The sequence below is a fragment of the Mobula hypostoma genome, chromosome 14 (assembly GCF_963921235.1).
Source record: "Mobula hypostoma chromosome 14, sMobHyp1.1, whole genome shotgun sequence".
Lineage (NCBI taxonomy): Eukaryota > Metazoa > Chordata > Chondrichthyes > Myliobatiformes > Myliobatidae > Mobula > Mobula hypostoma.
Window position 1 is genome coordinate 4,506,299 of NC_086110.1, and position 26,743 is coordinate 4,533,041.

At 39.8% G+C, this 26,743-nt stretch overlaps 1 protein-coding gene across 7 annotated transcripts in view; it reads left to right on the forward strand.

Annotated features, from left to right (window-relative positions):
• Positions 1-26,743, forward strand: part of cnot1 (CCR4-NOT transcription complex, subunit 1) — a 238,370-nt gene that overhangs the window by 11,097 nt on the left and 200,530 nt on the right. For all 7 annotated transcript variants that reach the window (XM_063066591.1, XM_063066590.1, XM_063066593.1 and 4 more), the window contains one exon: positions 9,380-9,487. In XM_063066591.1, the coding sequence (XP_062922661.1) occupies positions 9,380-9,487 (108 nt within the window). The remainder of the gene's footprint in view (positions 1-9,379; positions 9,488-26,743) is intronic.

Genomic DNA, 26,743 nt, shown 5'->3' on the forward strand with positions numbered 1-26,743 from the left:
TTTTTGCGCATCTTTAATTGTCCTTGAGAAGTTGGTGGAGGACCACCATCTTGAACAGTTGCAGTATTTCTGATGAAGGCACACCCAGCTATTGTGGAGAGAATTCCAACAATGACGAAAGAGGAATTGTAACTTGGGGGAGTCTGCAAGTGTTCCGCAGTGTTAGAAGTTGCAGATTTGGGATGTACTGTTGGAGTAGCCTGGCAAGCATTTGTGGTGCTGCGGTACACACCAGAGGTACTGTGTGCCAGTGCAGGAAGGAATAAATGTTAGTGTTGTCGGTGTCCCAGTCAAGTGCGCTTCTATAACCTGGGTGTCTTGAGGGTTATTGGAGTTGCAATTATCCAGTCAAGTGGGCAGTGTTCCATTCCACTGATGATCTGTGTCCTGACAGTGGAAGGGTTTGAGGTGTCAGGAGATAAGTCACTTGCTGAATGCTGAACCTTCCAATCTGTCGTAGCATGGTACATGCATGACTGCTGGAGTTGTTTCTGGTGAGGCCCATGTTGACCATAAAACTATTGAATGTCTTGTAACTGGTCAGACACTTTACAGTTGGAGATGATTGTTGCCTAACACTTGTGCAAATGTTACTTGTCTCCTTTCAGTTTGTGGCAGTATTGGGTAGTTCAGGTTGCATGGAGACATGGGCTATTTCATTTACTGAGGAGTTGCAAATGGAATTGGCAATTAGCACATTCCTTAACTAGTGACTTTATGATGGAAAAAAGGTCCTTAAGGAAGTAGTGGAAGATGTAAGGTAAGATGTAGATCTAGGGTAATACTCTGAGGAACTCCTACAGTGATATCATGGGGTTCAAATGATTGATTTCCTGCCAGCACATCCTTTGCTTGGTTTTACTCCAGCTGTTGAGTATTTCTTCTTTGATGCTCATTGTATTCCATTTTATTAAGACTGCCACTTTTGGTCAAGTACTGTCTTGATGTCAGGGCAGTCATATGTGGCTTACTTCCGAAATTCAGCTAATTTGCACATGTGTGCACCAGTGTTGTGAGGTTTGGAGCTCAGTGGTCCAAGTGAAACCCAAGCTGGGATCAGTAAGCAGGTTATTGTCAGGTTAGTGGGTCTGAGGTTGATGCTGATAATCCTAATGATAAAATACTTCCTACCACCCCACTTGGCAACAGGCTGATAGGGCTTTTGTCTACTTATGTAGTCCATTCCTTATCTAATTCTGTACCTTGGTCATACAAGTCTTAATTACTTTCAGTTTATCATTTGTATACACCTAGGATTGTTAGAATATTTTGTCAGATATTTTGGGATCTTTGAATATCAAAATTCAAGTTAAATTGTCATAGCACCAATATTTAAATAAGCCCATCAAAAATGTTTTTATTTTCTTGGAAATATCAGGAGACTAACTGCAAAGCCAGCTTTGAAAGAATAAATAGCTAACAGAAGTTTTTTGACTCTTGCAGTTCCAAGTTGCTGATACATTGAACTCCCCTGCCTTTGCCTCCAAACCGGCATGTGTTACATTCATATGTTGCTGTATAATTTGATCTTTAAAATTATACTCTGCAATTTCATTGCAGTTTGGTATTGGTATATCTTCCACAATTTTTTAAGTTTCTAAGGACTACTACTATATTAATTTTTCATTGTTGCTCCTACATGTACCTTGGTGAGCCTATTGTCTACTTGAAATTCTAGTGATTATCAACTGGAAAACAGATTTGGATGAGACTGATACTTCTCTTTCCAAAAGGGAGGGCCATGAATTCAGTAGGAATGGACATAGCTGAAGGCCATCGCTTCAAATTGTCATCAAGAAATCCAGTTTGGAAGAAACTACCCAAAATGGGGGGGCTGTGGGACCTGCTATCAAGGGGCAATTGAAATAAATGGTGTAGGTGCATTCAAGGAGAAGCTGGTCAAGCATGTGATGGAGAAGGGCTATGCTCATAGATTTAGATGAAAGATAGGAATTTTGAGTAGAGCATTCATGATTAGTTAGGCCAGGTATTCTGTTTCTTTTTTTTATTAAGTGCAATCGTGAACAATAGCCAGATCAGAAATGCTGATCAAGTCAACTAGTTCCCAAAGCGAACTCTGATAGGTCAATCAGACGGTTCACTGCTGGTCAGCGATAGAACACAAAAAAAATCATATGTATAATTAAGAAACATTTAAAAAATAGCAGAAATACTGGAGTCGTGATGAAGTCTGCTGGAGAGAGACATTTATACACATGCTGTCCTCCATAATTCAAAGAGATTGAAGGTTTAGTGGTATATATCCTATATAACAACCAATTTATTTTTATTTTTTTTCAGTAGCTTTCTCAGTGTGTAGTCCTGGGTAACAGAACATGACATTCTGCAATATTTGGTCAGAGGTAGCTCATTCCAAGTCCAGTGAGTTGTGTGCAGATTGGAAGGCATGTTTCATAGACCTTTTCTTCCAGCAATAGTTGGTGCTATCTCAGTGTTACATGTGTGGAAACAGTACTTAGTGTTTTATGCTGCTGTTTGAGATTAACCTCACTACAGAGCACTGTTTATATTACCTGATGTTAGTGGATATGCATTACTGTAATGGATGACCTTGTCACTCACAGAGCTATCTTGACATTAGCTGCAAGAGCAGCCCCTTCTCGGCACCAACTTAGCCAAGTCTGAATGCTTGTTTGATAGTGTATTAAGCAGTATGGGGAGGCTTAATTTCAAAAGGGAGCCAACAGCTTTTCTATGATTTTCCTGTTCATCTTGTGGAACACTGGACATGTAAAAATAAGGTACTATTTTATATAAATGGAATTGGGATGCATTGAGATATTAGTGCTGTACACTTATCCATGCATTTAGTGTTGTGTTCTTATTTGCTCACTACATGCGTCTAGGTGTAGTGTTCAGTATGTACTTGAAAATGCATTTTTAAACATGAAAATTTCTTTGAAGAGAATATGTATTATTCTAGTGGTGGAAGAGAAAGTAGGAAAGAAGGAATTAAAATAGTGTGGTTTTGAGTAATGAGGGAATGTTGATGAGTTTCAGTTAGTGCTTTATTTTTGTTCTATCTTTCAGTGCAGGAGGAGAGGATTCTGGTAGTTACCTAAATATTTCTGCGATAGAATTGGAGCTTATTGGTTGCCTACTCAATAGGAATAGTTTTCTTCCGCATGATGTTGTATGTAGTTTGTGCCTGCAGGAATACACTTCACCTATTGTTAGAAATGTAGAAAACCTACTGCACAATACAGGCCCTTCGGCCCACAAAGCTGTGCTAAACATGTCCTTACCTTAGAAATTACCTAGGGTTACCCGTAGCCCTCACCCTATCATATCCGCCTCCACCATCGCCGGCAGCCCATTCCACCCACTCACCACTCTCTGCGTAAAAAAAAAACTTACCCCTGACATCTCCTCTGTACCTACTTCCAAGCACCTTAAAACTGTGCCCTCTCTTGCTAGCCATTTCAGCCCTGGGAAAAAGCCTCTGACTATCCACACGATGAATGCTTCTCATCATTTTATATATCTCTATCAGGTTACCTCTCATCCTCCGTTGCTCCAAGGAGAAAAGGCAGAGTTCACTCACCTGTACTCATAAGGCATGCTCCCAAATCCAGACAACGTCTTTGTAAATCTGCTCTGCATCCTTTCTATAGTTCCCACATCCTTCCTGTAGTGAGCCGACCAGAACTGAGCATGGTACTCCCAAGTTGGGTCTGACCAGGGTACTATATAGCTGCAACACTACCTCTTGGCTCTTAAACTCAATCCCACGGTTGATGAAGGCCAATGCACCGTCTGGCTTAGCCACAGAGTCAACCAAAGTCAGCTTTGAGTGTCCTATGGACTTGGACTCCAAGATGCCTCTGATCTTTCACACTGCCCAGAGTCTTACCATAACACTATATTCTGCCATCATATTTGACCAACCAAAATGAACCACTTCACACTTATCTGGGTTGAACTACATCTGCCACTTCTCAGCCCAGTTTTGCATCCTATCAATGTCCTGCTGTAACCTCTGACAGCCCTCCACACTATCCACAACACACCCAACCTTCGTGTCATCAGCAAACTTACTAACCCATCCCTCCACTTCCTCATCCAGGTCATTTATAAAAATCATGAAGAATAGGGGTCCCAGATCAGATCCCTGAGGCACACCACTGGTCACTGACCTCCATGCGGGATATGACCTGTCTATAACCACTCTTTGCCTTCTGTGGGCAAGCCAGTTCTGGATCCACAAAGCAATGTCCCCTTGGATCCCATGCCTCCTTACTTTCTTAATAAGCCTTGCATGGGGTACCTTATCAAACGCTGAAATCCATATACACTACATCTACTGCTCTCCCTTCATTAATATGTTTAGTCGCATCCTCAAAAAATTCAATCAGGCTCGTAAGGCATGACCTATCTTTGACAAAACCATGCTGACTATTCCTAATTAGATTAGATTAGATTATGAGGACACCCAATCCTCGTTTATTGTCATTTAGAAATGCATGCATTAAAAAATGATACAATGTTCCTCCAGTATGATATCACAGAAACACAAGACAGACCAAGACTAAAACTGACAAAAACCACATAATTACAACATATAGTTACAACAGTGCAAAGCAATACTGTAATTTGATAAGAGCAGACCATGGGAACGGTAAAAAAAGAAAGTCTTGAAGTCCCGATAGCCCATCATCTCACGCAGGCGGTAGAAGGAAGAAACTCTCCCTGCCATGAACTTCCAGCGCCGCAAACTTGCCGATGCAGCATCCTGGAAGCACCTGATCACAGTCCGACTCTGAGTCTGTCCGAAAATTTCGAGCCTCCGACCAACCTTCCGACACCGAGCACCATCTCTGCCGTGTGCTTTGACCCCGGCCGCCAAGCAACAGGCAAAGCTGAAGATTTGGGGCCTTCCCCTCCGGAGACTTCGGATCACACGGTAGCAGCGGCAGCGAAGCAGGCATTTCAGAAGTTTCACCGGATGTTCCTCCGTGCTCTCATGTCTGACTCCATCAAATCAGAATTTTGCACGGCCTCCTATTTGACAGATTACAGATATTCATCACCGGAGAGGCCGCGCGGGCTGTGTCACGTCACCATCTTCTCCTCCAAATTTTATGCCTCTCCAAATGTTCTACGCAAGATTCAAACAGAAGAGGAGCATCTCGCTCCCTCCAGATGAACCGGACCTGGTAGCATTGAGATTCATCGTCATCGAGGAGAACGTTAGAAGGGCCTTCCTGAAGATAAATCCAAGGAAGGCGACGGGACCAGGTGGCGTCCCGGGATGAGTTCTCCGGGCCTGTGCAAGCGAACTAGCTGGAGTGTTTCCTGACGTCTTCAACTGCTCCTTGCTTCAGTCTAAGATCCTCTCAAGTTTTAAGAAGGCAATGATAATCCCAGTGCCGAAGAAGAGCAAGGTGGCATGCCTGAATGACTATCAACCTGTGGCTCTGACATCAATTGCTATGAAGTGTTTCGAGCGATTGGCTATGGCACACATCAACCACAGCCTACCGGTCAACCTCGACGCTTTGCGATTCGCCTACCGGAGCAACAGGTCAACGGCAGATGCCATCTCTCTGGCCCTACATTCCTCCTTAGAACACCTGGAGAATAAAGACGTATACATAAGACTCCTTTTTATTGACTACAGCTCTGCCTTTAATACCATTATTCCAAATAAACTGATTCCTAAGCTCCGGAACCCGGGCCTTAGCACTCAGATCTGCAGCTGGATCTTCAGCTTACTCACAGACAGGACTCAGGGTGTAAAAATAGGGGACAAGCTCTCCTCTACAATCACTCTGAGCACCGGTGCCCCGCAAGGCTGTGTACTCAGCCCCCTGCTGTACTCACTGTACACCCATGATTGTGTAGCCAAGTTTCCATCAAACTCAATATATAAGTTTGCTGATGACACAACAATTGTAGGCCGTATCTCGGGTAATGATGAGTTTGAGTACAGAGAGGAAATTAAAGAACCTGGTGGCATGTTGCGAAGACAACAACCTATCCCTCAACGTCAGCAAGTCGAAGGAATTGGTTGTTGACTTCAGAAGGAGTAGCGGACTGCACGACCCAATTTACATCAGTGGTGCACAAGTGGAACAGGTCAAAAGCTTTAAGTTCCTCGGGGTCAATATCACAAATGACCTGACTTGGTCTAACCAAGCAGAGTTCACTGTGAAGAAGGCCCACCAGCGCCTTTACTTCCTGAGAAAACTGAAGAAATTTGGCCTGTCCCCTAAAACCCTCACTAATATTTACAGATGCACTGTAGAAAGCATTCTTCTAGGGTGCATCACGATCTGGTATGGAAGTCGTCCTGTCCAAGACCAGAAGAAGCTGCAGAAGATCGTGAACAAGGCGCAGCACATCACACAAACCAATCTTCCGTCCTTGGACTCACTTTACAACGCTGTCGGAGCAGTGCTGCCAGGATAGTCAAGGACACGACCCACCCAGCCAACACACTTTTCGTCCCTCTTCCCTCCGGGAGAAGGCTCAGGAACTTGAAGACTCGTTTTGCTGGATATGGGAACAGCTTCTTTCCGACTGTGATAAGACTGCTGAACGGATCCAGGACCCGGATCTGGGCCGTACCCTCCAAATATCTGGACCTGCCTCTCGGTTTTTTTGCACTACCTTACTTTTCATTTTTCTATTTTTTATTTATTTATAATTTAAATTTTTAGTATTTACTATCGATTTGTAATCCAGGGAGCAGGAAGTGCAAATCAAATATCACTGTGATGATTGTACGTTCTAGTATCAGTTGTTTGGCAACAATAAAGTATAAATCCTGCCTCTCAAGATCTTCTCCATCAACTTCCAACCTCTGAAGTAAGACTCATTGGTCTATAATTTTCTGGACTATCTCTACTCCCTTCCTTGAATAAGGGAACAACGTCCACAACCCCCCAATCTTCCGGAACCTCTCCCGTCCCCATTGATGATGCAAAGATCATCGCCAGAGGCTCAGCAATCTCCTCCCTTGCCTCCCACAGTAGCCTGGGGTACATCTCGTCCGGTTCCAGTGACCTATCCAACTTGATGCTTTCCAAAAGCTCCAGTACATCCTCTTCCTTAATATCTGCATGCTCAAGCTTTTCAATCCTCTGTAAGTCATCCCTACAATCACCAAGATCCTTTTCCGTAGTGAATACTGAAGCAAAGTATTCATTAAGTCCCTCTGCTATCTCTTCTGATTCCATACACACTTTTCCACTGTCACACTTGATTGGTCCTATTCTCTCATGTCTTATCCTCTTGCTCTTCACATACTTGTAGAATGCCTTGGGATTTCCCTTAATCCTATCCAGTAAGGCCTTCTCATGGACCCTTCTGGCTCTCCTAATTTCATTCTTAAGCTCCTTCCTGCTAGCCTTATAATCTTCTAGATCTCTATCATTACCTAGTTTTTTTAAAATTTTCATATGCTCTTCTTCTTGACTAGATTTACAACAGCATTTGTACACTATGGTTCCTGTACCCTACCATCCTTTCCCTATCTCATTGGAACGTACCTATGCAAAATCCCAAGCAAATATCCCCTGAACATTTGCCAGATTTCTTCCATCCATTTCCCTGAGAACTCCTGTTCCCACTTTATATTTCCAAGTTCCTGCCTGATAGCCTCATATTTCTCCTTACTTCAATTAAACACTTACCTAACTTGTCTGTTCCTATCCCCCTCCAATGCTATGGTAAAGGAGATAGAATTGTGATAACTATCTCCAAAATGCTCTCCCACTGGGAGATCTGACACCTGGCCAGGTTCATTTCCCAATACCAGATCAAGTACAGCCCGTCCTCTTGTAAGCTTATCTGCATGTTGTGTCAAGAAACCTTCTTGAACACACCAAACAAACTCCCCCCCCCCATCTAAACTTGCTCTGCTCTAGGGAGATGCCAATCGATATTGTTCTATTTTTATTTTTTCTTTTCTATATTGTCTCCAAAATAGATGCATGCATACTTCCACTTAAGATGCATATTTCCGTCCCACTTAAGATGTATTAAAAACCTCAGTACTATCAGTGCATAAAGATATTCTGCCTTCACATCGTCACCTGCAGTAAGACCAAGAAAAACCATGTGAAAAATATGCATTCATTGCAGGCTCGAAGAAAAATGACTGTTTGCATTGATGAAGTTATTGATTAAAATGTAATATAAAATAGATGTGGCTGTTAATTGGCTGTAAAAATGCAAAATATTGTTTCTTAAATGTTACTTATCTTTTTTTTAAATTGGTGAAGCAGTTCATGCTTTGAGTTAATATGTTAAAAAAAACACATTAATTGAAGTAAAGTTAAAATGACAGCCCAATATAGAAGGTAACTACAATGTGCTGATTTGATTAATGGGGAGCTGTTCCAATCTGATGCAAGGGTATTTCTTGCATTAGGTTGGAAGAGCCATCTGAACAGAATTTAGGTGGAGGCCTTGTTTATTGAATCTGCCAAGGTGTGTTTTTTGAAGTTTTTGGAATCCCTCTGGTCTGATTGATGTTATGAGTTGGTGTATTCTGGGAAATGTTAACTAATTTAACAACATGTAGTTTCCAGTTTGATGTTTGTAATCAGAAATTTGTTATCTACTAATTTGTAGGCTCATTGCATTTCTTGAGTGGCATGGATCTGTTGATAGTCATAGTCATACTTTATTGATACTGGGTGAAATTGTTTTTCGTTACAGCTGCACCATAAATAAATAGTAATAAAACCATAAATAGTTAAATAGTAATATGTAAATTATGCCAGGAAATAAGTCCAGGACCAGCCTATTGGCTCAGGATGTCTGACCCTCCAAGGGAGGAGTTGTAAGGTTTGATGGCCACAGGCAGGAATGACCTCCTATGATGCTCTGTGTGCATCTCGGTGGAATGAGTCTCTGGCTGAATGTACTCCTGTGCCCAACCAGTACATTATGTAGTGGATGGGAGACATTGTCCAAGATGGCATGCAACTTAGACAGCATCCTCTTTTCAGACACCAACTTCAGAGAGTCCAGTTCCATCCCCACAACATCACTGGTCCTGATGCTCCTCTGTCTTTGTCTTGTTTTTCAGTCTTTAATTTTTAAGCCTATCTTAATGTTAGGATTTGGACAAAGTGGTAATACATTGTGTCTGCTTTCCTTTGCAAGTAATTTTATTTGTACTTGTACCATTAAAAAGAAGCCTATTCTTACTCAAACCTGTGGATTTTGAGTCGTATTAATGTTGTAGAGATACAAAGCCTGGCCTGTTTAGAAATATATCATCAGTTCCGGTGCATATAGTCTCTGAGTTGAAGTCATTATAAGTATGTAAAATCATCTGTGAAAAATACATTAAATATAAATTTAGAACAGAATACTTAAGTTAATGTGGTCTTTTCAATTGCAGATTGTGAACAGACACGGCCCCGAGGCAGACAGACATTTATTACGCTGTCTATTCTCGCATGTGGATTTCAGTGGCGATGGTAAAAGCAGCGGCAAAGATTTCCATCAGGTATTCAAATTCAGTTTTTAAAAAATTTCCTAGTGGGTATATTTTAAAGAAGGGTGAGAATGTTATTGCAAGATAGCTGGTGTGAGTTGTTTGGCCCCTTGTATCTGTTCTGAAATTCTGTGGGATATTGGGTCTGGTCTTTTAGCCAAACATCAACTTTCTTATCCTTATCCCATATCTCCCAATTCCCTTAATGAGCAATTTTGGTTTTGTCTTAAACATACTCAGTGTCCTGCTTTGCACAGTCCCCTTGTGTATAGATGTCCAAAGACCGTCTTCTTGGGTAAAGAAGTTCTTTCTCATTTCTTTCTTGAATGGCCAAGTTGTTATTTTGAGTCTGAATGCTGGTTCTAAACCCTTTGCTAGAGGAGTACATTGTCTTCACATCTACCCTGTCAGCCCTTGTAAGTATTTTGTAGATCAATAATACTGAACTTCCATGAAAGTTTAAGATGAGCTCTCTGTAACCTTTCCCCCACTGGAAATTAACCCCATTTCTTGAATCTTGAGGATTCCTGTGCTTTGGAAATGTATCCTTTCTTGAGGCGGGACAAGATGGATAGGAAAGGTTTAGGTAGGCACCTTGATCAGTATGGATAAGTTTGGCTGAAGTTTCTGTTCCTGTGCTGTACTACTTTACGACTTGTCTATATCATTCCAGGTATGGATTGAGTTTCTTATGTGATAGTAATGTCTTTAAGCTTGTGTGTAAATTCCCTTGCAACCAAGACAGAGATTGCTTTACTTACTGCTATTTGTACCTCTGGAGTTACTGATTTCAGTGCAATGACACATGGGTTCTGCTCAGTACTAATGCTCCTCAACATTTACAAACAAAAAAGCATTCACATTGTACACCCAGATCCCCCAAAGTCTCTCTCCGTTCCCCTAAATTTTATAAAGCCATCCAGCTTGTGAAGAGCTGGGGCTACAGGACTGATTCTTGTGACATCCTATTGGTTAGTCATTTAACCCAAAGATCACCTTTTTTTTTCCATAACCAACCCTTGGTCCACGGCAGTGTGTTACTCCCAAGCTTATGTAGTACCATTTGTTTAATAAGCTTTTGGATCGTTAAGATCTTTTATTCTGAAAGTCCAGATGTCACATTCACTGGTTCTTTCTCAACTATTCTGTCACCACCTCAAAGATGCAACAGCTTTTGCAAACATGCTTGACTTTGTCCAAGCCCAATTTGTAAGTGCTATCTTTAGTATGAAAAATGATTGAAATTTATTAATGTCAAACAATTTTTTTGTAGTTCTCAGTTTTTTCTCTCTTCTGAAGTAGTGGGGTCATATTTTGTTAGCTTTCAGTCTGAAAAATAATTAGAATCAATAGAATTTTGGAGATAGCACATCCACTATGATTATGTCCAGTACTTTCAAAATCTTGCAGTGTGGTTCCTCTGATCCCAGGAATTGACAATTAGTTCCATTATTTTCTCCAGCATAATTATTTGTTACCAATGCATGCTTCTTTCAGGTCACTCTAGACCTATTTTGAACAATGCAGGTCATTTTCTGTGTCTTCTGGGAACATGGACAGAATACATTATTAATGTCTCTGTTATTTTCTTATTCCCCAATATAATTTAACCTATGTCTGTAAGGTACATTAACTTTTACTCATTTTTCCTTTTCAGATATCTGAGCTTTCAGAATCTGTTTTTGTTTCTCATTGATTACTTCTGCATTTTAATTTTCACATGATCGCTGAAATCTGAAATGTTCTGCATCCGCAATGAGCTCCTCTTTTTGACAATAAAAATCTTTTCTTTGATCTAATGTAATCTTTTGTTAACCATCAAAGTTGCTGGTGAATGCAGCAGACCAGGCAGCATCTATAGGAAGAGTACAGTCGACGTTTCAGGCCGAGACCCTTCGTCAGGACTAACTGTTAGTCGACTGTACCTCTTCCTAGAGATGCTGCCTGGCCTGCTGCATTCACCAGCAACTTTGATGTGTGTTGCTTGAATTTCCAGCACCTGCAGAATTCCTGTTGTTTTTGTTAACCATGATTGGATTGTCTTTCCTGTTATATGAATTATGCAATAGTTGCAGATTGCTGTGCATTTTGAAGGACTGCTAAATTACCTGAATATTTAGTAAGCCATTATTATGTAATACTGGTTCTAAAATAAACTGATCCTTATTTGGTTCCTCAATACTAATCCAGAAGAGCATCCCATATGCAAACCATGAATTCACTGTCATTGCTGCTAATTTGACTTATCCAGTTTTATATTGATTATAGTCTCCCAGAATTATTGTACATGTACCTCTGATTTATTGACATACACTATTCCTTGTATTGCAACTACTCCTGTTTGGGGTTGTGCTCTTGCTATTTCAAAATTCCACCCAAACTGATTTTGCTTAGTTGGCAAAATCAAGATTCCCCTTCGTCTAGCTTCATCCGATAATTTGTGAGTGCTTTACTCCTTACTCATCTTGCCCCTTTCAAAGCTTATTTCTAATTACAAACCCTTTGGTCACTCACAGCTACATCTACATCTTTGTAATAGTTACTAGCTCGTCTTAGTCTATATACTACTAAAACTCTCGTGCTCTCTGTGACCTCGAATTCGCGCAAACAGTGCATTACAGCGGCACTTTTTTTGGCTAAATTGAATTAAAATGAGCTAACTTACGGAATGCAGGCAAAGTTCAGGGTTATATATTCGTATAAAATTGCTCATTCACCAAAAATCAACAGGTTGCCTTTCACCTGAGACCCGATGGGCCATCATGGAAATCGGGACGCCACAGCCCGATACAGGGTAGCAGACACCAACAGAATCAACAAACTCATTTGTAAGGCCAGTGATGTTGTGGGGATGGAACTGGACTCTCTGACGGTGGTGTCTGAAAAGAGGATGCTGTCCAAGTTGCATGCTATCTTGGACAATGTCTCCCGTCCACTACATAATGTACTGGGTGGGCACAGGAGTACATTCAGCCAGAGACTCATTCCACCGAGATGCAGCACAGAGCGTCATAGGAAGTCATTCCTGCCTGTGGCCATCAAACTTTACAACTCCTCCCTTGGAGGGTCAGACACCCTGAGCCAATAGGCTGGTCCTGGACTTATTTCCATCTGGCATAATTTACATATTATTTAATTATTTATGGTTTTATATTGCTATATTGATACTCTATTCTTGGTTGGTGCAACTGTAATGAAACCCAATTTCCCTCCGGATCAATAAAATATGACTATGTGCACGACCAGCCTCAGCAGTGCCTCACGACACTCACAGAGCTGGCTCCACCTTCCACGGAGACCGCAACGCCACAGCCTGACGCATGCGCACGGCCAGTCTGAGCAGCTTGGAGGCTTTGGTCTTGCTGCTTCCTATCTTCTATCAAGTATTAGGGTAAAAATATATGGATAGCCTAATTATGCCGCGTGGAAAGAGAAGGGGGATATTATGGTCAAGAGATGACGCCAAATGTCGTCGGGAAGTGGCAAGGAGAGGGAGAGAGCAACAGTCGGATGAGGCCAGGGCCGCATGACTCCAGGATCAAAGAGTCAGGACAAAAAAGATTGAAATGTATAAAATCCTAAAGGGATTGGACAGGCTAGATGCAGGAAGATTGTTCCCGATGTTAGGGAAGTCCAGAACGAAGGGCCACAGTTTGAGGATAAAGGGGAAGCCTTTTAGGACCGAGATTAGGAAAAACTTCTTCACACAGAGAGTGGTGAATCTGTGGAATTCTCTGCCACCGGAAATAGTTGAGGCCAGTTCATTGGCTATATTTAAGAGGGAGTTAGATATGGCCCTTGTGGCTACGGGGGTCAGGGGGTATGGAGGGAAGGCTGGGGCGGGGTTCTGAGTTGGATGATCAGCCATGATCATAATAAATGGTGGTGCAGGCTCGAAGGGCCGAATGGCCTACTCCTGCACCTATTTTCTATGTTTCTATGAGAGAAGACAAGACAGAGGAGGAGAGGCATGCACATCTCCAAAATGACAATAGGCACAGACGGAGGAGAGAACAAGAATCTGATCAGGCCAGGGCTGCACAACTCCAGGATCAGAGAGAAAGAACAAATGGTAGAAGAGATGAAGAGACGAAGGATGAAAGGGCTGTGCGTCTCCAGAATGACAAAAACAGGCAGAGAGGAAGAGACAGGAGAAAAGGAAAGATCAACTCGAGAATATGCGGCACAGAGTAATTATTGAGAGAGTTGCTGAAGACGACAATACCTCGACAGAGAAAGCAAGGCAAAATGCACGACTTGCATGCCATCACATTTCTGCTGATGTTGGTTCGATGACGAGAGTATGCCCTCACTGTTGTGCCTTCCTATTCACTAGAAAAACCGCACATTTCTGCTGTATGAAGGGAACAGTCAGGATAGGCAATTTGCAGCCTCTACCTAATGAACTCCTCAACTTGTACAGCAATGATGAACCTACTGCAAACGAGTTCAGGAAGAACATCAGACAATACAATTGCCTCTTCCAAATGACATCCTTTGGTGCCACCTCCTCTAATTTGTACGGGGTCCATGGAGTTGATCCCACTTTGCCTCACTTCTACAGATTCTGCATCCATCTCCCAAGGACATACATATCCAAAGAATGCATTTAACATCTTCCCCCATCTATTTTGGTTCCACGCATGGATTACCATTCTGGTCTTCTAGAGGGCCAATTTTGTCCATAGCAATCCTTCAGCTGTTAACATACTTGTAGAATCCCTTGGGATTCTCCTTCACCTTGTCAGCTAGAGCAACTTGCATTCTATTTATTAGCCTTCCTGATTTCTTGTATTCCATAAGCACCTCATTTGTCCCTACCTAATATGCATCTTTTTTCTCTTAACCAGGGCCTCAATATCTCTATAAAAACCAAGGTTCCCTGCACTTGTTATCTGTACCTCTTATTCTGACAGGCATATACAAGCTTTATACTCTCAAAATTTTGTTTTTGAACTTCTTTCATCACGTCTACCTTGTTGTTTAGCCCATTCAGTCGTATCATCCACTCCCAAATGACCAGCCTTTTTATGTGTCCATTCTCCCATCATACAGAATTCAGGGGTGTTCACCTGAAATTTCTGGATTATCTAGTCTACTTTATTATTAAAGGCGGTGGATCGAGAGTGTCTGCATTGAAAACACTGATCTTCACTCGTTAGTATGCTTCCCAGATTTTTTCTCCAAAGTACCTGTCCCAACAAAGGCCTTCTCTATCTGCCAGCTTCGTTGTTGCCATTCTGTCATCTACTCAGTCGTTCAATTGGCAACTGCCATGAGTCTGTGTATAGGTCCAGCTGACTGCTTCATGCTGAAGTGGTAAGGAGACTGTTACCAGTTCAGCTAGCTGGCTGAAAACACCCTCTCCCTGCTGCTGCAGTACTGTACCTGCGATTAGGTTCAGTATGGTGGCTTTCCAGCAACTGAAGTTGTCTGTAAACCAGGTGTGGCATTTGTGTGCTTCAGACAACTGTTCGTATTAGATAGCCAAGTAACAGGAGAGGGAGGCACTGGTGTGGAGAGTTCTGGTTCTATCTCCGAACATGTCGGCTACACTTTGTGTATAATTTGCTGACTCCCTCTGAGCCCTTATTTGCCCATTCTGCAATGTACCACTTCCATTTTACGATAGAGGCTTGCGGCCCCCTCCCCACCCTGTTAGTGGAGCTCTCCTGAAATACCTACGTCTTAATGGGATGGCCAGGTCTCATGGTTACCTCACTTGCCTCTGTAGATATCTCGGTCTTCACCAACAGTAGCAGGCTAGCAGCTGTCTTTCAAAGGATGTATATCTTTCAGCTGCATCAGGCAGGATTTGGGACCAGAACCCAAGGGGAATTTTCACCCTATTCTGCCTTTGCCATAAACTCCATGCACCAGTGTTCTGATGTAAGGATGGATACCTGTAGCTCAAAGGGTAATCTGGATAAATGAGGAGCCAGAGGGCATTGCTGCCTTACCAGCCTTGAACACCTGCTGCTCTGGACCCCATTCAAAAGTTGCTTTCTTCCTAGTTACTTTATATAAGGGTTGTAAAAGGACAGTTGGGTGTGATATGTGCCACCTCCAGTAGTCCAAAAGCCCCACAAACCTTTAGGTCTCTTGCTTATTGGGTGGGGGGGGGGCGGGTGACCATTTCAGTTATCTTAATCTGTACTTTGGGATGTCCTGAGACCTACTGGTTATGCAGTGCTAGACTGTCTGGCTCAGTGCCTCCCTGTATTTTCTGTGGATTCACTACCCATCTTTGGTCCCTTGTTGCTTACTAGTATGTCCAGGGCTTCATCTACCTCCTTGGTGGATCCTCTTCATGTGATGTCATTGATAAAGTGGACTCTCTGTATATCAGGCAAGAGTATACATGCTTGTAAGAGTCTCCCACCAGCCCCACTGAAACAGTTGCTTTTAAAATGCCATATGTGAACTTCCCCAATTTTGTTGGCATGGTCTGTCCCTGCAGCACATTCATTCTAATCATATTTTCAGGTATCACAGCTGTCAGTATTGGGGTTCCATCGGTGGTCCCACCCCAATAGCAAGTCAAACTGTTGTTTCCTGTGCTTTTGTTTCCTCCTAAACTCTCCACTTGCACCAGTGACTTCTGATGCCCCTCGTCAACCTGCCTTAATACCTCAATCCTTTCTAGTGCCTCACCCATGGGGTGTTTCATTTGCATCCTCAAAAGGTGTACTAGATTTCCCTTTAAGTATGAGGGCAGATAGTGAGCCATCTTGTTCACATGAGATTCAATATCTCATGCAGACTATCCCACTGCAATCTGCAGTGAATGCCTGTATGTGTAACTATAGCTCGAAGCATCGCAATTTCTTTGTCTACAGTGTGCCAAGGTGTACCCAGCTGTCCCCAGTCTACTGCAGAGGGATCAGTCCTCATTAACACACATTAGAGCCGTGAGAACAAATCTGCGGGATCATCATTGTTATTCCACATCTGATTATTAGTACTGTTTTGTGTAGAGAGAAGGAGCAAGTTATTAACCTCCTCCATGGTCAGATAAGTCATGTCAGTATCTGTATCCCACAAGTGAGCTAACATACAGCAAGACATTCTTAACTCTTCTGCACATTATTTATCTGAAATGGCCCCTTTTCCTCGGTCTTCCATGTACTAGTTACTCTTATCTCATCCTCGGATTTGTCTTGTTTGCTGAACCCATTATGCTTGCAGCGCCAATTGTAAGCAAAAGTTATTTTAAACTTTGCTCTGTGTTCTTTCCTGGTTCAGCTCAGGGTATTCGCATATGTACTTGCAAACAAAGGAGATGACACAGTGTTCAAGGCCACAAGAAAAATTTAATTAGAACTAGCATAAATACAATACAGAAGGAAAAAGACAAATGTCTACAGTAGTAGCAGTACAAAAATGAAAATAACACTTATCATTTTCTAAGCAAGATGATCTTGGGGGCAGGGGAGAGGGGTGGCTGCACAGATCTGACAATCTCACACATAGCCTCTTCTTTCTGTCTCTACAAACTTTGACTGTCTATGTACTGTTCTCTATCTCAGCACCAGCTGTGATCCAACCTAAGAGAAAACTCCTCCCTGCTGCACAAAGTTAGTACTGTTTTTATACGCTTCAAAACACCTTATACTGGTACCTTTCCATGCATTTGTTAACTGCAACTGTACAATGATCTTGCTTTCCCCAAAAAACATGATTTTCACTATTTTCCACTGTTATTGCTGTAGACTGTACTCCCTTAACTTTATTAAAACATTTCTGTGGACTAGTTCTCTTGTACTTTCCAAAACAATACCTCTCTAAGCTAACAGTACTTTGTCTTGCAGTCTTCCATTTTATTTTAGCATATACCAAGGAGGAATTGGATTTAACTTTTTCCTTGCAGATTAATTCCCTTAAAGGTTACCACCCTAAAGATGTCTTGTTTATTCTGGCTCTTCCTAGTACATAAACCAATCCTTTGTCCATGCTAATAGAGTACAAAAAGGTTACATTTGATTGTAAAGCTTTTTGGTGTGTCCTAAATATGTGAAACCAGCTAAGTAAATGAAATATCTAAATCTGAGATATTGCACAAGTCATCTTGGAAGCATAATGCAAGCATTTTCTTTACTACTTCAATAGATTCTGGGATCAGAGTTTTAAAATTCAGAAAGCTTTATTATTTTCAAAAGCAAATGAATGTGTCACTTAAAAACGCAAACAACAGGAATTCTGCAGATGCTGGAAATTCAAGCAACACACATCAAAGTTGCTGGTGAACGCAGCAGGCCAGGCAGCATTTATAGGAAGAGGTACAGTCGACGTTTCAGGCCGAGACCCTTCGTCAGGACTAACTGAAGGAAGAGTGAGTAAGGGATTCACACTCAGGTTGGAGGAACAACACCATCTGGGTAGCCTCCAACCTGATGGCATGAACATCGACTTCTCTAACTTCCGCTAATGCCCCACCTCCCCCTCGTACCCCATCTGTTACTTATTTTTATACACACATTCTTTCTCTCACTCTCCTTTTTCTCCCTCTGTCCCTCTGAATATACCCCTTGCCCATCCTCTGGGTCTCCCCCCCACCCCCCCGTCTTTCTTCCTGGACCTCCTGTCCCATGATCCTCTCGTATCCCTTTTGCCTATCACCTGTCCAGCTCTTGGCTCCATCCCTCCCCCTCCTGTCTTCTCCTATCATTTTGGATCTCCCCCTCCCCCTCCAACTTTCAAATCCCGTACTCTCTCTTCCTTCAGTTAGTCCTGACGAAGGGTCTCGGCCTGAAACGTCGACGGTACCTCTTCCTATAGATGCTGCCTGGCCTGCTGCATTCACCAGCAACTTTGATGTGTGTTGCTTGAATGTGTCACTTATTGTGTTGATCCGTGGAAACTTGGATTTAATCTATTCAAATCCTGCATTTTTGAGGGTTTTCAGGAAATAATTCCCACAGTGTAATTGAAGCTTAGATCTGACAGCAGGGAAAATGTAGAAACAGCTTGTTAACTGCACTATCCCGTAGTAGGTAGTAGGAGGATTTTACATTGTATAGCAACACTTTAGTCTTTGGGAAATTCTATTGCTTATAAGGGACATAATATTTTTTTTGATTATACGTTGTAGCCAAGGTCTGTACTGCTACTGGCAACTTTGTAATAGAAAATATTGAGACTGCCTGCTGGCCGCTGATGGAGTAACAGCTCTCTACTGCTGCTCCTAATTTATTTACAAACCCCGTTTCCAGAAAAGTTGGGATATTTTCCAAAATGCAATAAAAACAAAAATCTGTGATATGTTAATTCACGTGAACCTTTATTTAACTGACAAAAGTACAAAGAAAAGATTTTCAATAGTTTTACTGACCAACTTAATTGTATTTTGTAAACATACACAAATTTAGAATTTGATGGCTGCAACACACTCAACAAAAGTTGGGACAGAGGCATGTTTACCATTGTGTTACATCACTTTTCCTTTTAATAACACTTTTTAATCATTTTGGAACTGACGATACTAATTGTAGTAGATTTGCAATTGGAAATTTTGTCCATTCTTGCTTGATATAAGATTTCAGCTGCTCAACAGTCCGTGGTCTCCGTTGTCTGATTCTCCTCTTCATGATGCGCCATACATTTTCAATAGGAGGTAGATCTGGACTGTCAGCAGGCCAGTCAAGCACATGCACTCTGTCCCGGGAAGAGACGGCGCCTTGATGGCAACGTATGTCTCTCTAAAATCCTAATATATGCCTCAGAGTCAATGGTACCTTCACATACATGCAACTCGCCCATGCTGTGAGCACTGATGCACCCCCATACCATCACAGATGCTGGCTTTTGCACCTTTCGCTGATAACAATCTGGATGGTCGCTTTCATCTTTGGCACGGAGAACTTGACGCCCTTTTTTTCTGAAAACTAGCTGAAATATGGACTCATCTGACCATAGCACACGGTTCCACAGTCTTTCGGTCCATCTGAGATGAGCTCGGGCCCAGAGAACTGGCCGGCGTTTCTGCATAGAGTTGATGTATGGCTTCCTCCTCGTGTAATACAGTTTCAAGTTGCATTTCTGGATGCAGCGACAGACTGTGTTGAGTGACAATGGTTTTCCGAAGTACTCCCGAGCCCGGGTGGTTATAATTGTCTCAGTAGCATGACAGTTTCTTAGGCAGTGCCGCTTGCAGGCTTGAAGATCACGCACATTCAACAGTGGTTTCCGACCTTGCCCTTTACGCACAGATGTCTCTGAATACTCTGAATCTTTTCACAATATTATGTACTGTAGATGTTGAAAGACCTAAATTCTCTGCAATCTTGCATTGAGAAATACACATCAAAGTTGTTGGTGAACGCAGCAGGCCAAGCAGCATCTTGGCCTGCTGCGTTCACCAGCAACTTTGATGTGTGTTGCTTGAATTTCCAGCATCTGCAGAATTCCTGTTGTTTGCGTTGAGAAATGTTCCTTTTGAACCAACTAACAATTCTCTCACGAATCTTGGCACAAAGGGGTGAGCTATGACCCATCCTTGCTTGCAAAGACTGAGCCTTTGATGGACGCTACTTTTATACCCAGTCATGATACCACACCTGCTACAAATTAGCCTGTTTAATGTGGAGTCTTCCAAACTGGTGTTACTTGAATATTCTGTGCACTTCTCAATCTTATTTTAACTCTGTCCCAACTTTTGTTGAGTGTGTTGCAGCCATCAAATTCTAAATTTGTGTATATTTACAAAATATAATTAAGTTGGTCAGTAAAACTATTGAAAATCTTTTCTTTGTACTCTTGTCAGTTAAATAAAGGTTCACGTGAATTAACACATCACAGATTTTTGTTTTTATTGTATTTTGGAAAATATCCCAACTTTTTGGAAATGGGGTTTGTACTTTTCTTTCCAACCTTTTGAAATACTATTGTTAGGCAGGATATTATTTTAATATGACCACTAAAGCAGCTTTGGAAGCTATTACGAGTTCAATTCAAAAGCTTACTGAGGAGTTTCAACAGTTTAGAAAAGAAATCACTGAAATTAAACAAATAGGTACGAAACTAGAAGATATTCAAGCAATTCTAACCGAACATGATAAGTAGATAAAGGAACATGAAGATGTTATTACTTTACGGACGGGAGAATGGATGATATGCAAAGCTATATGAAAAACAATTTAAGACCAATGAAATGATGAGACAGAAGATTATTGATTTGGAAAACAGAAGTAGGAGGAACAACTTACGAATCTTGGGACTTAAAGAACAAACAGAAGGAGATAATCCTAAAGAATTCTTTGCAAATCTTTTGATGGAACTATTCCCTGATATTATAAAATCTCTGCCTTTGATTGAACGTGCTCACAGGTCACCTATCTATGGATCGGCTTCAAAATCTAAACCAAGATCAGTCATTATATGTTTCCATGAATTTCAAATAAAGGATCGTCTGATTTGAGCTGCGCATGGGAAAAGCTATGATTGACTACCAAGATCAAAAGATGCGTATTGTTCAAGATTTTTCATCAGAAGTTGTGGCAGAATGTGCTAAGTTCAAAAAAGTTATGACGGAGTTATACAGTCAAAATTTAAAACCCTCTGTTCATTCTCTGGCTCGACTATGGATTACATTGGAAGACGGATCATTTAAATGGCTTTATACGAAGGAACAGGCGCAATAATTTTTAGACTTTAAAAAAATGACGGACTGTATGTGTGTGTGTATATAGTGTGTGTGTGTGTATATATATAGAATAGACTAAAAATCTTGCAAAAACAGAAATACTACATATTAAAAATGTCTTTAATATTTTTTAGTATGAATAATTTGTTACTTCTGTTTGATAAACCCGTCTAAGCTTGTTTCTCACTGTATTTTATTTAGTCTTGGTTGGAATAGTAAATAACCTTGAATTCTTGGAGCGGTTCCAACAGACTTTCTAAGGGAATGTGTTTAGGGGAAGTAGATATCGGTTGCTCTATGACCGAGTTTCTCTCTTTGGGAGGGGGAGGAGGGATGAGGAGTCTCTTTTTTCTTGAAGTTGATTTGCTAGTCAATGTATCTCAGGGTTTATTATTTGGGTTTGATATATATTTTCTGATTGCTACTTTAATCTTTCTTATAAAGAGCCTTAAAATGGATCAAAGTATTAATTTACTTAGTTTTAACGTAAAAGGACTAAATCACCCAGTGAAAAGAAATAAGTTTTTGTCTATATTAAAAAAACTTAAGGTAACTATTGTTTTTCTTCAAGAAACACATGTATGTAAGTGTGACAATTCACGCTTTTTTTTAATCGATGGAGAGGATCTCATTTTCATTCTTCATTCTTCATTTCAGGCCAAAGCAAAAGGGGTTTTGATCCTCATAGATAATAAAGTTCCCTTTGTTCAACATGAAGTAATTTCTGATACTAATGGACATTTTGTTATAGTGTCAGGGAAACTAAATAACAAATTAATGGTATTTGCCAATATATATGCTCTGAATATAGATGACCCAGGTTTCTTCGAGTGTTTTTTTTCACTCTTGCCAGATCTAAGTCAGTACTCATTGGTGATGGGTGGAGACTTTAATTGTTGCTTAGATCCAGTTTTAGATTGTTCGTCTTTTAAACCAATGATACCAAATAAATCAACTGGGTTTATTAAATCTTTTTTAATGAAATGCAGCATTGTTGATGCCTGGCGTTTTTTTTTCATCCAGTAGATAAGGAATATTTGTTTTTTTTCCTCATGTTCATCATACATATTCCAGGATTGATTTTTTTTTATTGATAGCCAAATGATTACATTAGTTCGATCCTGTGAATATAAAGAGATTGCTGTATCAGATCATGCTCCTTCCTGGTCGTCTTCAGACAAATAGATTTTGGCGATTTAATCCAACTTTATCTGATAAAGATTTTTTAAAGTTTATGGAGAGACAAATTACCTTTTTTGAAGAGAATACATTAGAGGAGACTTCTAGTCTTATCAGATGGGATGCCTTTAAGGCGTATATTAGGGGACAAATTATTTCTTATACTGCAAGTATTAAGAGGAAAGCTAATAAAGAGAGAATGATTTAGCTAATCAGCTGAAACAGTTAGACCAAGAGTATGCCTTGGCTCCAGAACCTGCTTTATATAAAAGACGTGTTGAAATTAAAACTAAATATGATCTTCTTTTAACTTATCCGATTGAAATCCAACTCCTAAAAGATAAAAGTCAATTTTATATTCATGGAGATGAAACAGGTAAACTATTGGCTGATCAAATTAAAACCTTTAGAGCTAAGCAACAGATTAAAGATGTATGCAAAGCTAATGGTGATAGGACAGCTGATTATTTAGAAATAAATGATACCTTCAGAGAATTTTACTCTTAAACTTTATAGTTCTGAATCTTCTAAGAATGATACTGTAATGAACAATTTTTTAGATGAACTAAATATTCCTACAATTTCTGCCGACAACAGAAAGTTGTTGGAACAGCCTATTTCTTTTGAGGAAATTGTCGAGGCTGTGCGCTCATTACGTTTGAGGAAATTGTCGAGGCTGTGCGCTCATTACGTTTGAGGAAATTGTCGAGGCTGTGCGCTCATTACGTTTGAGGAAATTGTCGAGGCTGTGCACTCATTACGTGTGAGGAAATTGTCGAGGCTGTGCGCTCATTACGTTTGAGGAAATTGTCGAGGCTGTGCGCTCATTACGTGTGAGGAAATTGTCGAGGCTGTGCGCTCATTACGTTTGAGGAAATTGTCGAGGCTGTGCGCTCATTACGTTTGAGGAAATTGTCGAGGCTGTGCGCTCATTACGTGCGAGGAAAGCTCCGGGTCCATACGGATTTTCTGGAGAATTTTACAGGACCTTTTCCTTACTGCTTACACCTCCATTTATGTTCAGTTTTTTTCAGATTCACTTAAGTCGGGAGGACTTCCTCAATCTTTTTATGAGGCTATCATTTTGCTCATTCTTAAAAAGAATAAGGATCCAACTGAATACTCTTCTTATAGACCAGTTTCTTTACTTAATGTTGATGCTAAGATCTTATCTAAAGTTTTGGCCCATAGGATTGAAAATATTTTACCATCTGTCATTTCTGATAACCAAACCAGATTTATCAAAAATCGATATTGTCACTTTAATATTTGTCAGTTATTAAATGTTATTTATTCTCCTTCTGACATAGTATCAGAATATGTGGTATCCCTAGATGCTGAGAAAGCTTTCAACAGAGTCGAATGGAATTATTTATTTAAAACTTTAGAAAAATTTAATTTTGGACCTCTTTTCATCCAATGTGTTAAATTACTTTATTTAGTCCCTTCTGCTGGGGTTATCGCTAATTTTCATAACTCCAAACCATTTAAGCTTCAACGTGGCACTAGACAAGGCTGCCCGTTGAGCCCTTTGCTTTTTGATCTGGCCTTAGAACCTGTAGCCATTGCTTTTCGAGAATCTAATGATATCACCGGTATTTTAAGGAGAGGCACTATTCATAAAGTCTCGTATGCTGATGATTTGCTGCTATTTATTTCTAATGTTGAGACTTCATTACCACATGTGCTTTCTTTACTTTCCTGTTTTAGCCAGTTTTCAGGTTATAAATTAAACCAACATAAAAATGAATTTTTCCCTTTGAACAATTTGATACCAATAAATTCTAACTTTCCTTTTAAGAAACCAATTTACCTATTTAGGTGTAACAATCACTAAAATTTATGTGTCTATTTAAAGGAAATTTTCTTACTCTATTGAATCATGTAAAAAGAATACTATCAAATTGGTTGCTTCTTTCGTTATCGTTAATTGGTTGAATTAACTCTATCAAAATGAATATATTACCTAAATTTATCTATCTTTTTCAGGCATTGCCGGTTTTCATTCCTAAATCCTTTTTTGATTCTCTTGACTCTATTATATCTTCTCATATATGGAAGAATAAGCGTTCTAGATTAAATAAAATTCATCTTCAGAAAGTTAAAAAGAATAGAGGATTAGCCTTACCAACCTTTAGATTTTATTATTGGGCAGTTAATATAAGAAATCTTACATTTTGGTTATATTATATAAATCGTGAGAATTGCCCGATGAGGGTTTTTTTTAGAAGCTAATTCTGTTAATAAATTCTCTATTATTTCTCTTCTTGGATCCTCACTTCCTTAGTCTTTGAGTAAGTTAACTGATAATCTGGTAGTTAAACACACTATGAGGATTTGGATACAATTCTGAAAATATTTTAGCTTATTGAGATTTTCTCTTTAGAGTCCCATATTTTCTAATTATTTTTTTAAACGCTCTGTGATTGATGTGGCTTTTAAAGAATGGGATAGATTAGGTATTAAATGCTTTCAGAACTTATTTGTAGAGGAAAGTCATTTTTCGTTTGAACAATGGTCACTAAATATAGTTTACCCAAAAGGCATTTTTTTTTGATATCTAAGTGATTTTTTTACGGTCTCAAATAAGTACATTTCCTAAAAGTCCTGATAGGAATCTACTATATGTAATCTTTAATCTGAAATATTTTTATAATGGATATATATCTAATATTTATAATATGCTGTTATATCTTCTGTTATATCCTTGAATGAGGTGTTCCTTTAGATAAAATTGAAAGTCTTTGGGAACAAGATTTACAGACTTCAAATTCTGAGGAAACTTGGAATCAAATTTTTAATTGGTCAACACTTCATTGTTATGTGCCCGTCACTCTCGCCTTCAATTTAAAGTGTTCCATAGGGCCCATATGACTAAGAATAAGTTGTCTTGTTTTTATTTAGATATATCTCCGTATTGTGATAAATGTAATAATGGAGAAGCTTCACTCATTCATATGTCTTGGACATGTCCGAGTCTTGGAAAGTATTGGAAAGAAGTATTTCAAACCTTTTCAATACTTTTTAAAGTAAATTTCAAGTCTAATCCTTTGACTGCTTTATTTGGTATTGTTGGAGGAAAGGATATTATTTTGGAGCCATCTGATTTGCACATCTGGCTTTTATGTTTCTTATGGCCAGAAGGATGCTTTTGCTTAAATGGAAAGATGTGGTCCCTCCTATTCACGCCCAGTGGTTGCATGATGTGATGTCATGTTTAAATTTAGAGAAGATGCGATGTTTCAATCTTTGAATCTAATCAAGACTTTCAGGAAAAAGTCCCCACAATGTTTGAATTATTTTCAAAACATTGGATTTGCTGTTAAAGCACAGATGATGACTAACAATCTTTTTTCTTTTTTCTACTAATCAGCTTCGGTCTTGGTAGTGGGATAGATTTTTTTATATATAATAAAATTATTATTTTTCACTGTTATGAACTAATTGACTTGTACGAATATAGGGTAAGGAGTCTTTATATGCGATTTAGTTTAATGTATTGACATTTTTTTCCTGTACTCTTATTTATTTATATATATATATATATATATATATATATATATATATATATAAATATTGGAAAGAGAAAATATTTGCATATGTTTCTTTAAGTAAGATCTGAATAAATAGGCTAATTTTATTCGAGTATAAAGTTTTATAAAGTGAGATAAAGCTGAAATATGATGTGACTGTAGTGATAACTTGTAGATTATACCATGAAGGGTTCACGTTGTGGTGTTTGCCTTCGTTTGGAAAATGGTGCCCTTTTCTGGCAGACATGAACTGCATACCCTTTGACAGGTTAACTTTATGTTTTTAACAAGGGATCCAGAAGAATGAAAGGTGTGCCAAATTTCTTCAGGATGTGTTCCTGCTTAAAACCTCTTGCTCATATAAACAACTTAATTCATAAAGCAACTTTAACATGGCGTAAGGTCACAGTAAAATTTAAAGCTGTTTTCATAGAAGCTTCTAAGTATTTTCTATCTATTACTAACAACCTGTGGTAACAAAGGAAGATGTGGTGGACGTGGCGTGGTAGATTACTTTGTAAAGCCACCAGATAGATGCAGCAGAAATATATGTTTAATGAAGAGCCAGTGTCACCTATATTTATGAAACTATTTTAAATGGCCTGGCCTTGGACAAAGATCCACTGCTTTTTAGTTGACAAGGTGTATGATTTTATTAAAGACTTACCAAATTTGGAAACTGTTAATGTAATTATAAACTTAATTTCAATAAAACTAATGTGCCTTTATCTCATGCTAATTACAATATTAATGCTGCTTTAATTCACCCATCAGAGGATATTTTTTCTATCTGCCAAGCTGGATCGTGTAATAATTTGAATTTAATTAATTTAGCTCTGAACAATTTCAGTTCGGGATATTAATCAATTTCTTGCAACCTGTCCTTCAAATTACTTTAGATAAAATTGTGCAGCG